The 13,257-nt window shown below is 39.5% G+C and overlaps 1 protein-coding gene across 13 annotated transcripts in view; it reads right to left on the bottom strand.

The window, feature by feature from the left end:
- RBBP8 (RB binding protein 8, endonuclease) overlaps nt 1-13,257 on the bottom strand; it is a 111,236-nt gene that overhangs the window by 38,659 nt on the left and 59,320 nt on the right. For 12 of the 13 annotated variants that reach the window (XM_019796416.2, XM_034642703.1, XM_002912655.4 and 9 more), the window contains one exon: nt 2,140-2,206. The exons of the other annotated variant lie outside the window; for it this stretch is intronic. In XM_019796416.2, the coding sequence (XP_019651975.1) occupies nt 2,140-2,206 (67 nt within the window). The remainder of the gene's footprint in view (nt 1-2,139; nt 2,207-13,257) is intronic. 13 annotated transcript variants of the gene reach the window in all.

The raw sequence follows: 13,257 nt of genomic DNA, 5'->3' as shown, positions 1-13,257 counted from the left end.
CTTATGAGAATAACAACTATCTTAAATTTCAGAAGAGAACTTAAATACACACTAGACAAGCCCCTACACTGTTCTGATTCAGACATGTCTGAAATAAAAGATGCATACCTTGAAGCTCATCTGTATGGTTACTCTTTATTGTAATTTCAAACTTCAGCTTTTATTTCTTTTCTAGAATACCAGTGAGCTTTAACAAAAATCTGTGACTTACAGAACACTAAAAATAAACTAATTCTCAATGAATTCAAATTCATATTTCACCAAGCAAATGACATTATCCAGTTTCAATTCACTTTCTGTGCCCTGGTTTTGGAGGCAATCACCTCTCTGATCCTGTATTAACCTCTACATGCTCATTATCTTGTTTATCTTTGGTATTCATAAATATCAAGGCTGAAGTGTTCAGAATACCATAAGCTACATGTAAATCACTTCACAAAACATTAATTAATGTAGATCAACAATCACTTATCTGAAATCTTTGGAACCAGATATGAATTGGAATTCAGATTTTTTTTTTAACATGAAGGGTAATATGGAGCATACACATCTTATTACATAACAGCTCCAGTGCAGCCTGAGGCATCATCCTGTCGTCAAGCACACTGCCTTTTTCACAGCAAAGCACAGGATTGCTCACGAGGTGGGACTGATAAGGACTATATAAACAGCGTCCTGTGAGTTGAGGTGAGATTAGGTTGTAAATACCATTAAAAAAAAAAAAAAACTTTTGGATTTTAGGATCATATGTAAACCACTGTGGATGTATGTTCTACCCTTACCTCAACATGCAGTAGGAGTAAGACTGGAAAGTGTTGACATTTTCATATGTGATGTTTGATAATCTCAGTCTGATCCTATAGCCTTCTTTCCTCATCTGACAATCATCCTCCTTCAAAATTCCCTTCGCTACTAATATTTAGTGGACTGATAACAGGGGAGGATATCAAAATCCTACTGGATATCCACTACGTAAAAGTATATACCAATAAGGATGCTAATTCCACCTGTAAGATGTGTTTATACATAAGACAACAAATATTCTAAGCCATAATAAAGCCATAATCATGTGTCACACCTGCACAGTTTACCAAAGTTTTTGTAGATGTCCACTCAAATGCAATAGAATCTTTAAGAGCCCTATAAAACCATTAAGACTATCCTGAATCCTAACTCTTAAAAAATATTTCATAAGCTTTATATAAATGGGAACTAAGAATTGGCCATATCTCAGCTCTGTGACAGTCAGACCATATCCAGAAAAACTGATTTTTTTTTTGAGATACTGTTGAATAATGGAAAAAACAGGGGCCTTTAAGTCAAAAGATACGGGTTGGAGTGATAGACTTATTTACCCTACCAGCTGTGAGATGTTGGCAAGTTATTTGACTTTTGTGACCTTTGGTTTCCTGGTCTATAAAAGCAGAGATAATAAAAACTACCTTGAGGAATCATAGTGAGGATTAGATATAATAAACATAACGCACAAAGAAGAGTAATAGGCACACAGAATGTAAGTTATTATTTTTATTCTTTAAGAGAAATGGGGGGGAGAGGAACAGAAAAAGGAAGATGTTCCCCAGGCCTGAAAAGTGTGTAAGAGGAAGAACTTATTCAGATTGCTTTTATGAAGCTTTTGGGTCAGGGCTGAAAAGGTAATAAAACTCAAATATTTATATAAATAGAAGTATTTCAGGGGCACTTGGGTGGTTCAGTCGGTTGAGTGTCCGACTCTTGGTTTTGGCTCAGGTCATGGTCTCAGAGTTGTGAGATTGGGCCCCACTTTGGGTTCCCCGCAACCCCCACCCCAGCTCATGCTCTTTCTCTCAAATAAATAAATAAATCTTTAAAAAAATAAAATATAAATGTTTCAAATAATTATAAAAATTAAAATGTTTTACATTAAATTTTTTTCCTTTATGCATACATTAGCCTAATAGATAAATGTACATTCTTCATGTATACTCCCAAAACACAAAAAGTGATTTTCTTTATATTATTGCAGAAAACGGTACCATTTTTAAAACTGAAACCTGCAACTCTTAATATCTTTACAGTTTGTATAGCTAAGTGTAATAAAGGAAGAAAAGCTGAGGGAAAATATTCAATTTTCTGCTGCAATTAAGGAAAAGTACTTACTCAATTTTCTGCTGCAGCTGTTCAGAAAGCTTTTTATTTTCTTCCTGGAGAGTATTCTTTTCATTCACTTAAACATAATATGAAAAAAAGCACATATTATAGCTATATTAACATGTATGTTAGGCTTTTTCAATAATGTCAATAATTATGTAGAAATTAGGATTTCTAATTCTAAGTCATAATGTTAGTCAGAGTTAATACTGTGTGAGACTAATCTGTTACTAGGTAGTGATTACTACATCTCATATTGTGCCAGTTCCATGTAACTGATTAACTGATAATTTTATTTTATGCTTGTGGACAAAAAAGAAAAAGTACCTCATGTACTGGGGAGTACCGTTTAATTATTCATACTAAGGTCAAGAGAGCATTCCATCTGTTACTCAGTCCTACTAATTTCAAATACTATTTTAGTAAAAGACCTTTATCTTAAAATAAATCTGATAATAAAAGTAAAATAACACTGAATAGCAGTATAATTTTTATAATGTAAGCACATTTAAGTCAAATTTTCTTCCTTAGTCATACTTCGTTTCATAATTATGGTATCAGTATTTTAAATATATCCACTGATATATATATATATATATTTGTTTCAATATACCTTGACTAAATTTTCCTGTCTGTGTTTACTTATTTAGAAAGCAGAAACTCAATTTTGGTCTATAATTTCTACTTCAATGGGCACAAAATTATTATAAATCTTTAGTATGAGGTCACTGGTTAAGCATGTACTTCACTAGGAGGAATATCTAAGAGATCACAGTAAATATGACCAATCTCTATAAAAGAAAGTTAATCATATTCTAAAAATTTAATAATTTAGTGGTTTATAAATCTAAACATATTTTCCTCCATTGAGTAAATAAAATTTTTCTAGCTATCTATAATATGTGAGGTTACTAAACTACCTCCTGTGGAGGATCTCAACAAAATTAAGATATGGACAGTGATCTAAGAAAAAGTGCAGCCTAATGAGAGACCAGATGCTACACAACATGTTCTGTATAGTTGAAAGCACGAAGGGCATTACAGAGGTACAGAACTAAAGGAAATTTCAAGGAGTAAGAGGTTACTTTGGGCTCTAGAGACAATGAGGAAAGGATTCATCAAAGAGAGGACAACTGAACCAGAGGTTTGCTTTTTTTTTAAGATTTATTTTTTTGAAAGAGCGAGCATGTGAGTGGGGGGAGGGGCAGAGGGAGAGAATCTCAAGCAGATTCCCCGCTGAGCACGGAGCCCGACATGGGGTTCGATCTCATGCCCCAGAGATCATGACCTGAGCTGAAATCAAGAGTGGGACAATTAACCAACTGAGCCACCCAGGCCCCCCTGGACAGAGAGTTTTACACACAGAATTAACAGAACAAAGTTAGAAAGAAAGATTGGGTATAATAAATGGTAGGAAGTCTTCAAAACCAGGTTAAGAAATCTGAACTTCGTTTTTAAAGATTCCCAGGTGTCATTTCTCATAGATGACTGATGGGAAGATTGATTTGTTAGGACGTACAGCCTATACCAAGGTGAGAAAAAAAGCACTGACAAGTCAGGTGATCATTAAAATAAGAAATGAGTATCTGGACTAATGTGGAAGGTACAGAAACAGGAAATGAGCACAGGCAGAAGAGCTGTTACAGAGGAAGAATCAGTAGTCATTTGGCAATTCATTCTCTGTAGGTGAGAGAAGTCAAAGATGACCTTAAATTTCTAATGAAGATGGTTTTACCTGACTCTTCCTCTTCAAATCCCAATGAAATGACAAAGTAACTCTAAAAATAAGCTAACCGCAATACTGAAAAGCCAGAATGGGTGCCACTAGCAGATCAGAACTATGAAAAATCCACAAATGGTTTAAAAATAGATAGGCTCAAACTGATGGTAAAATCTAACCAAAGAAAAGGCCTTTAAGGGGTGCCTGCGTGGCGCAGTCGTTAAGTGTCGGTCTTCGGCTCAGGGCATGATCCCAGCGTTCTGGGATTGAGCCCTGCATCAGGCTCCTCCGCTGGGAGCCTGCTTCTTCCTCTCCCACTCCCCCTGCTTGTGTTCCCTCTCTCACTGGCTGTCTCTCTCTCTGTCAAATAAATAAATAAATCTTAAAAAAAAAAAGAAAGAAAGAAAAGGCCTTTAAAAAAGTGAGGCTTTTCAGCAGAACGTCACATTAATTCCAGTATAGGCAGAATTCCAGAAGATGGTAAATGAGCAAACTGTTGCCCTTAGGCTAAGCCATAAGAATAGATTTCCAGAAGTTTTAACTTTGGAGAGTCCATTAATAAATACTGAGACAAGGAGATCAGGGCAGTGCTCTCAATTAACTTACAGTAATCACTAGAGAAGGCACTCCCAGTAGTGCCTAGAAGACAAACTATCCATATACCCTATAGAAAATCTCTCCGGTCAAGTTTCCTTCTCTCCCACCTTCTGCCATTGAAGTAGGGCTCCTGTAAATCAGAACCTGCATTCACTATTAGCAAAGTAGGGATTCTCCCTTGAGTTAAAGAGATAAGGCTGCATTTAACAAAAACATCAATTTAGAGACATCTACAATTATAGACAATTAAGAGTCAACAAACACATAAAAAATTTAAAAAACAAGATTTTTTTTTTTTAAAGAATTAAAAAGTGGGGCTCCTTGGTGGCTCAGTCAGTTGAGTGTCCAACTCTTGGTTTCAGCTCAGGTCATGATCTCAGGGTTGTGGGATCGAGCCCTGTGTGGGGCTCCACGCTCATCACTGTGTCTGCTTGAGATTCTCTCTCCCCTCTCCCTCTGCCCCCCCCACTCTCTCTTTCTCTCTCTGTAAAATAAATAAATAAATCTTAAAAAAGAAAAAGAATTAAAAACCAGCCCCAAAAAATTAACTTCTGGAGAAGTAGTTTTAATATAGGAAACAAAAGATATCTGATGACATCTTCAGATTTCAAAGGCTGATAGGTTCATTAAAAACAAGCAACAGGTGGCCACAAAAGAAACAAAGGTCATAATCATTAAAAGTATAATAAATGGGATGAAAACAGACTAAATGTGAATGAAGATAGAATTGATATCAACCTAAGTGACTCCCAGAATTCACCAGAAGGAAATAAATTTACAAAGTATAAAGAAAAATTAGACAGAATGGGAGGACCTAGCATCTTGTTAATCTGAGTTCCAGAGAAGAAACAGAGAGAATGGAGAGGGACACTAAACAAACACACAAAACCAGAAAAAAACCTTCTTGGGCTAAGTAAACACTTGAGGGTGGATGAATGAATTAGATAGTCTAACAGTAATCTTACTATAAAACAATTAGAACCTGCATGAAAACATAATTTTAACTAAACTGCTGAGCTCACAGGAAGAGAAATCCAAGGGACTCCCACATCAACACCACAATCATCAACAAAAGCAAAACAAAACTGTGAACTAGGAGAGGGAGGAGTTAAGATGGCGGAGGAGTAGGGGACCCCTTTTTCAGCCGGTCCCTGAGTCAAGCTGGATAGGTACCAGACTACCATGAACATCCACGGAATCAGCCTGAGACGCAGGAAGATACATCTGGATCTCTACAAATGAACATCTCCAGCGCTGAGTATTGAGGTACGAAGCGGGGGGCTGTGAAACCGCACGCAGATATTGGAAGATAAACGGAAGGGGGAAGGAGCCGCTGTGTCCAGGCGCCGGGAAGCGGTAGCCATCTGAATGGGGGAGCGGGCAGACCGCAGAACCGCACCCTTGAGACAGCAGACTGAGACCGTGAGCCAGGGGCGCTCGCCACCAAGCATCTCATGGAACTCAGGAATTCCGGTGTGCTCACTGGAAACAGACTGAGACCGGGAACTCCGGAAGCGTGCGCAGGGCGGCTGGCGGGCCACCTGCACGGGGGAGCGGGCGGACTCGTGGACGGCACCCGCGAGACAGCAGACTAAGACCGGGAGCTCTGGGAGCGCGTGCGGGACGGCAGGCGGCTGGCGGTGTTAGAAACACAAAGGACAGAGACGCGCCGGCCCTGAAGTGAGGGCTGGGATGCCGGGTGTGGGGCGCACATGCCGGGACGCTGCAGGGTTGAGCAGCACCAACAGAAACAAAGTTAAAGTGGCCAGAACATCAGTGGAGAACGGTCCGCGATCCCTCTGTTCTGAGACAGAGGCTGAATTTCGGCTGCTGCTGCTCTCTCAGAAGAGGCACAGCAGACCGCCAGGGGAAAGCCACCAGAGAACAAAAGCCTGGAAATACTGGCTCACAGCGTGACCATCTCCACCCCCCCTCGCAGGGGACACGGCGACTCTACCCAAACAGGGTTTCCTGAGTATCGGCGGGGCAGGCCCCTCCCCCAGAAGGCAGGCTGAAAAATCAAGAAGCCCACAATCCGGGGCAAGTGGGTGGCGCAGTCATTGAGCGCCTGTCTTCGGCTTAGGGCGTGATCACAGTGTTCAGGAAAGGAGTCCCTCATCGGGCTTCTCCGCTGGGAGCCTGCTTCTACCTCTCCCACTCCCCTGCTTGTGTTCCCTTTCTTAATGACTGTCTCTCTCTCTCAAATAAATAAATAAAATCTTTAAAGAAGAAGCCCACATCCCTAAAATTTCTATAAAACAAGGGCGCACGGCCTGGGTCCCAGTCAATAATTTGGGCTCTGGACAACCCCACAATCTCTCCACATCAGAATGACGAGAAGGAGAAGTCCTCCCCAGCAAAGACAAGACAATGAGTCTGTGGCCTCTGCCACAGAACTAATGGATATGGATGTAACCAAATTATCAGAAATGGAATTCAGAGCAACAATGGTCAAGATGATGAGTAGACTTGAAAAAAGTATTAACGAAAATGTTACTGAGAATATAGAATCCCTAAGGGCAGAAATGAGAGCGAATCTGACAGAAATTAAAAATTCTATGAGCCAAATGCAGTCAAAACTAGAGGCTCTGACGGCCAGGGTCACCGAGGCAGAGGAACGCGTTAGCGAATTGGAGGATGGGTTAGTAGAAGAAAAAACGAAAATAGAAGCTGGTCTTAAAAAAATCCACGCCCACGAATGTAGATTACGGGAGATTACTGACTCTATGAAACGATCCAATGTCAGAATCATCGGCATCCCTGAAGGGGTGGAGAAAAACAGAGGTCTAGAAGAGATATTTGAACAAATTGTAGCTGAAAACTTCCCTAATCTAGCAAGGGAAACAAGCATTCGTGTCCAAGAGGCAGAGAGGACCCCATCCAAGCTCAACCAGGACAAACCTACGCCACGGCATGTCATAGTGCAATTCGCAAATATTAGATCCAAGGATACAGTATTGAAAGCGGCCAGGGCAAAGAAATTTCTCACGTACCAAGGCAAAGGTATCAGGATTACGTCAGACCTGTCTACAGAGACCTGGAATGAGAGAAAGGCTTGGGGGGGCATTTTTAAAGCTCTTTCAGAGAAAAACATGCAGCCAAGGATCCTTTATCCAGCAAAGCTGTCATTCAGAATTGATGGAGAAATAAAGACGTTCCAAAATCGCCAATCATTAACCAATTTCGTAACCACGAAACCAGCCCTACAGGAGATATTAAGGGGGGCTCTATAAAGGTAAAAAGGCCCCAAGAGTGATACAGAGCAGCAAGTCACAACCGATACAAAGACTTTAAAGAGAAATGGCATCATTAAAATCATATCTGTCAATAATCTCTATCAATCTAAATGGCTTAAACTCTCCCATAAAACGCCACAGGGTTGCAGATTGGATAAAAAGACATGACCCATCCATTTGCTGTCTACAAGAGACTCATTTTGAACCCAAAGATGCATTCAGACTTAGAGTAAGGGGATGGAGTACCATCTTCCACGCAAATGGACCTCAAAAGAAAGCTGGAGTAGCAATTCTCATATCAGATAGACTGGATTTTAAACTAGAGGCCATAGAGAGAGATACAGAAGGGCACTATATTATTCTTAAAGGAAGTATTCAACAAGTGGATATGACAATTATTAATATATATGCCCCCAACAGGGGAGCAGCAAGATACACAAGCCAACTCTTAACCAAAATAAAGAGACATATAGATAAGAACACAGTAATAGTAGGGGACCTCAACACCCCACTATCAGAAATAGACAGAACACCCTGGCAAAAACTAAGCAAAGAATCAAAGGCTTTGAATGCCATACTCGACGAGTTGGACCTCATAGATATATATAGAACACTACACCCCAGAACCAAAGAATACTCATTCTATTCAAATGCCCATGGAACATTCTCAAGAATAGATCATGCTCTGGGACACAAAACAGGTCTCAGCCAATACCAAAAGATTGAAATTATCCCCTGCATATTCTCAGACCACAACGCTCTGAAATTGGAACTCAACCACAAGGAAAAACCTGGAAGAAACTCAAACACTTGGAGGCTAAGAACCATCCTGCTCAAGAATGACTCGATAAACCAGGAAATCAAAAAACAAATTAAACAATTTATGGAGACCAACGAGAATGAATACACAACGGTCCAAAACCTATGGGATACTGCAAAGGCAGTCCTAAGGGGGAAATACATAGCCATCCAAGCCTCACTCAAAAGAATAGAAAAATCTAAAATGCAGTTTCTATATTCTCACCTCAAGAAACTGGAACAGCAACAGAGGGACAGGCCTAACCCACTGACAAGGAAGGAGTTGACCAAGATTAGAGCAGAAATCAATGAATTAGAGACCAGAACCACAGTAGAGCAGATCAACAGGACTAGAAGCTGGTTCTTTGAGAGAATCCATAAAATTGATAGACCACTGGCAAAACTTGTCCAAAAACAAAGAGAAAGGACTGAGATTATTAAAATTATGACTGAAAAGGGAGAGGTCACGACCAGCACCATTGAAATTGCAAGGATTATTAGAAACTTTTATCAACAGCTATATGCCAAAAAACTAAACAATCTGGAAGAGATGGAGGCCTTCCTGGAAACCTATAAACTACCAAGACTGAAACAGGAAGAAATAGATTTCTTAAATAGGCCAATTAACTATGAAGAAATTGAGTCAGTGATAAACAACCTTCCAAATAATAAAACTCCAGGCCCAGACGGTTTTCCTGGGGAATTCTACCAAACATTCAAAGAAGAAATAATACCTATTCTCCTAAAGCTATTTCAAAAAATAGAAACAGAAGGAAAGCTACCAAACTCATTCTATGAGGCTAATATTACCTTGATCCCCAAACCAGGCAAAGACCCCCTCAAAAAGGAGAATTACAGACCGATTTCTCTAATGAATATGGATGCCAAAATCCTCAACAAGATCCTTGCTAATAGAATCCAACAGTACATTAAAAGGATTATCCATCATGACCAAGTGGGATTCATACCTGGGATGCAAGCATGGTTCAACACTCGCAAATCAATCAATGTGATACATCATATCAACAAGAAAAGACTCAAGAACCATATGATCCTCTCAATTGATGCAGAAAAAGCATTTGACAAAATACAGCATCCTTTCCTGATTAAAACCCTTCAGAGTGTAGGAATAGAGGGTACATTTCTCAATCTCATAAAAGCCATCTATGAAAAGCCTACTGCAAGCATTATTCTCAATGGGGAAAAGCTGGAAGCCTTTCCCTTAAGATCAGGAACACGACAAGGATGCCCACTCTCGCCACTATTATTCAACATAGTACTAGAAGTCCTTGCAACAGCAATCAGAAGACAAAAAGGGATCAAAGGTATCCAAATCGGCAAAGAAGAAGTCAAACTGTCTCTCTTTGCAGATGACATGATACTCTATATGGAAAACCCAAAGGAATCCACTCCCAAACTATTAGAAGTTATAGAACAATTCAGTAAGGTGGCAGGATACAAAATCAATGCCCAGAAATCAGTTGCATTTCTATACACGAATAACGAGACTGAAGAAAGAGAAATTAGGGAATCCATCCCATTTACAATAACACCAAAAACCATGCGTTACCTTGGAATTAACTTAACCAGAGACGTAAAGGACCTATATGCTAGAAACTATAGATCACTTTTGAAAGATATTGAGGAAGACATAAAAAGATGGAAAAATATTCCATGCTCATGGATTGGAAGAATTAACATAGTTAAAATGTCCATACTACCCAGAGCAATCTACACTTTCAATGCTATCCCGATCAAAATACCGAGGACATTTTTCAAAGAACTGGAACAAATAGTCCTTAAATTTGTATGGAACCAGAAAAGGCCCCGAATCTCCAAGGAACTGTTGAAAAGGAAAAACAAAGCTGGGGGCATCACAATGCCGGATTTCGAGCTGTACTACAAAGCTGTGATCACAAAGACAGCATGGTACTGGCACAAAAACAGACACATCGACCAATGGAACAGAATAGAGAACCCAGAAATGGACCCTCGGCTCTTTGGGCAACTAATCTTTGATAAAGCAGGAAAAAACATCCGGTGGAAAAAAGACAGTCTCTTCAATAAATGGTGCTGGGAAAATTGGACAGCTACATGCAAAAGAATGAAACTTGACCACTCTCTCACACCATACACAAAAATAAACTCCAAATGGATGAAAGACCTCAATGTGAGACAGGAATCCATCAAAATTCTAGAGGAGAACATAGGCAACAACTTCTATGACATCGGCCAGAGCAACCTTTTTCACGACACATCTCCAAAGGCAAGAGAAATAAAAGATAAAATGAACTTATGGGACTTTATCAGGATAAAGAGCTTCTGCACAGCCAAGGAAACAGTCAAAAAAACTAAGAGACAGCCCACGGAATGGGAGAATATATTTGCAAAGGACACCACAGATAAAGGACTGGTATCCAAGATCTACAAAGAACTTCTCAAACTCAATACACGAGAAACAAATAAACAAATCATAAAATGGGCAGAAGATATGAACAGACACTTTTCCAATGAAGACATACAAATGGCTAACAGACACATGAAAAAATGTTCAAAATCATTAGCCATCAGGGAAATTCAAATCAAAACCACACTGAGATACCACCTTACGCCAGTTAGAATGGCAAAGATAGACAAGGCAAGAAACAACAATTGTTGGAGAGGATGTGGAGAAAGGGGATCCCTCCTACATTGTTGGTGGGAATGCAAGTTGGTACAGCCACTCTGGAAAACAGTGTGGAGGTCCCTTAAAAAGTTAAAAATTGAACTACCCTATGACCCAGCCATTGCACTACTGGGTGTTTACCCCAAAGATACAGACGTAGTAAAGAGAAGGGCCATATGCACCCCAATGTTCATAGCTGCATTGTCCACAATAGCCAAATCATGGAAGGAGCCGAGATGCCCTTCAACAGATGACTGGATTAAGAAGCTGTGGTCCATATATACAATGGAATATTACTCAGCTATCAGAAAGAACGAATTCTCAACATTTGCTGCAACATGGACGGCACTGGAGGAGATAATGCTAAGTGAAATAAGTCAAGCAGAGAAAGACAATTATCATATGATTTCTCTCATCTATGGAACATAAGAACTAGGAGGATCGGTAGGGGAAGAAAAGGGATAAAGAAAAGGGGGGTAATCAGAAGGGGGAATGAAACATGAGAGACTATGGACTATGAGAAACAAACTGGGGGCCTCAGAGGAGAGGGGTGGGGGAATGGGACAGACTGGTGATGGGTAGTAAGGAGGGCACGTATTGCATGGTGCACTTGGCGTTATATGCAACTAATGAATCATCGAGCTTTACATCGGAAGCCGGGGATGTACTACATGGTGACTAACATAATATAATAAAAAAATCATTAAAAAAACAAACAAAACAAAAACTGTGAACTAACACTGGAGCAGTGTAGGTAAGCAGATGCTGGTATCAGCTCTGGTGGAGGGACTGAACCTGAGATTTCCAGTTTAAGCCCAAACTCCTGGAATGGAGCCAAAGTAAACATCATCCTTACCATTAGCGTCAGCAGAAAATAACTCCTATGTGGATTCCCAAATAGTTCAGATAATAGAAATATCTTATATAGTAATGAAATGTTTAGATTTAAAAGATGGAATGCCCAAAATGAACACACTAGAAGTGATTACAAAAAATGGGTAGGCAGACAAGATTGAAATAATCTGAGCGTCAATAAGAATAATGAACATAACTTGAGTGACACACATTGAATAGATAAAATCCTATGGGTCTATCATACTCAAAAAAGAGAAAGCCCCACTTTCATCAAAAACAAAATGAAACATCACACATACAGAACCTATTTGTCACCACTGAAGGTAAGTTTTATAGAAGACTTTAGTTTGAAAACTAGCAATTAAAGGAAGAAAATTAAGATGTACATGCATTTCTAGTAGGAACTATATTCCAACGTAGCCAATAGTCCCAACTGATGAGGGTAAAACTCTGTTTACAGAAGAACGCAGCTAATAAATGTAGAAAGAACAGAAATGAAAATTTAGCATTTTATAGTCTCTAAATAATTAATTCAGGCAGGCTCACCACTAATGTGAAAACCATTACAGAAATACTGAGAGAGAATTATAATTTTGCTAAATTTTATAGTATCACACATCCATCCCCCCACTCAGATTATTTGGTGGAAAAAATATAACTCTCTAATAAAGAAATGTGGCCATCCTGAACCCAGTGATCAATCTTAGAATCCCTAAGAGTGGAATAACCTGATAATATCTGTCTCCTGATATGATGCAATATGAAACAGACAATTTTAACTATGAAGTACTGCTGTCAAAAATGTTTAATCTAGACATAATCAAGCCTTCAGATCCAGTATTTATTTTATAGGTAATAAAGGAACAAGATAAAATGTTAAAAAAAAAATCCAGATGATGGCAAAATTTTAGGAAGATGATCCTACTTCAAGAAGCCAATGTCATGAAGGCACCTGGGTGGCTCAGTCGGTTAAGCTCTGCCTTTGGCTTGGGTCATGATCCCAGGGGTCCTGGGATCGAGCCCTGCATTGGGCTCCCTGCTCAGTGGGTTGTCTGCTTCTGCCTCTTCTTCTACCCCTACCCCCAGCTCGTGCTCTCTCTCTAGCTCATGCTCTGTCTCTCTCTCTCAAATAAATAAAAAATCTTAAAAAAAAAAGAAGCCAATGTCATGAAAGAAAAAAAAAATGGGAAAGGGAACTATTTCAGATTTTAAAAAGACAAAAGCAATGTGTATGAGGGTTTTTTTTTTTTTTTTTT

The sequence above is a fragment of the Ailuropoda melanoleuca genome, chromosome 14 (genome assembly GCF_002007445.2).
Source record: "Ailuropoda melanoleuca isolate Jingjing chromosome 14, ASM200744v2, whole genome shotgun sequence".
Classification (NCBI taxonomy): Eukaryota; Metazoa; Chordata; class Mammalia; order Carnivora; family Ursidae; genus Ailuropoda; species Ailuropoda melanoleuca.
The sequence above is the reverse complement of the archived record's forward strand: the minus strand, read 5'-3'. Positions and strand labels throughout refer to the sequence as shown.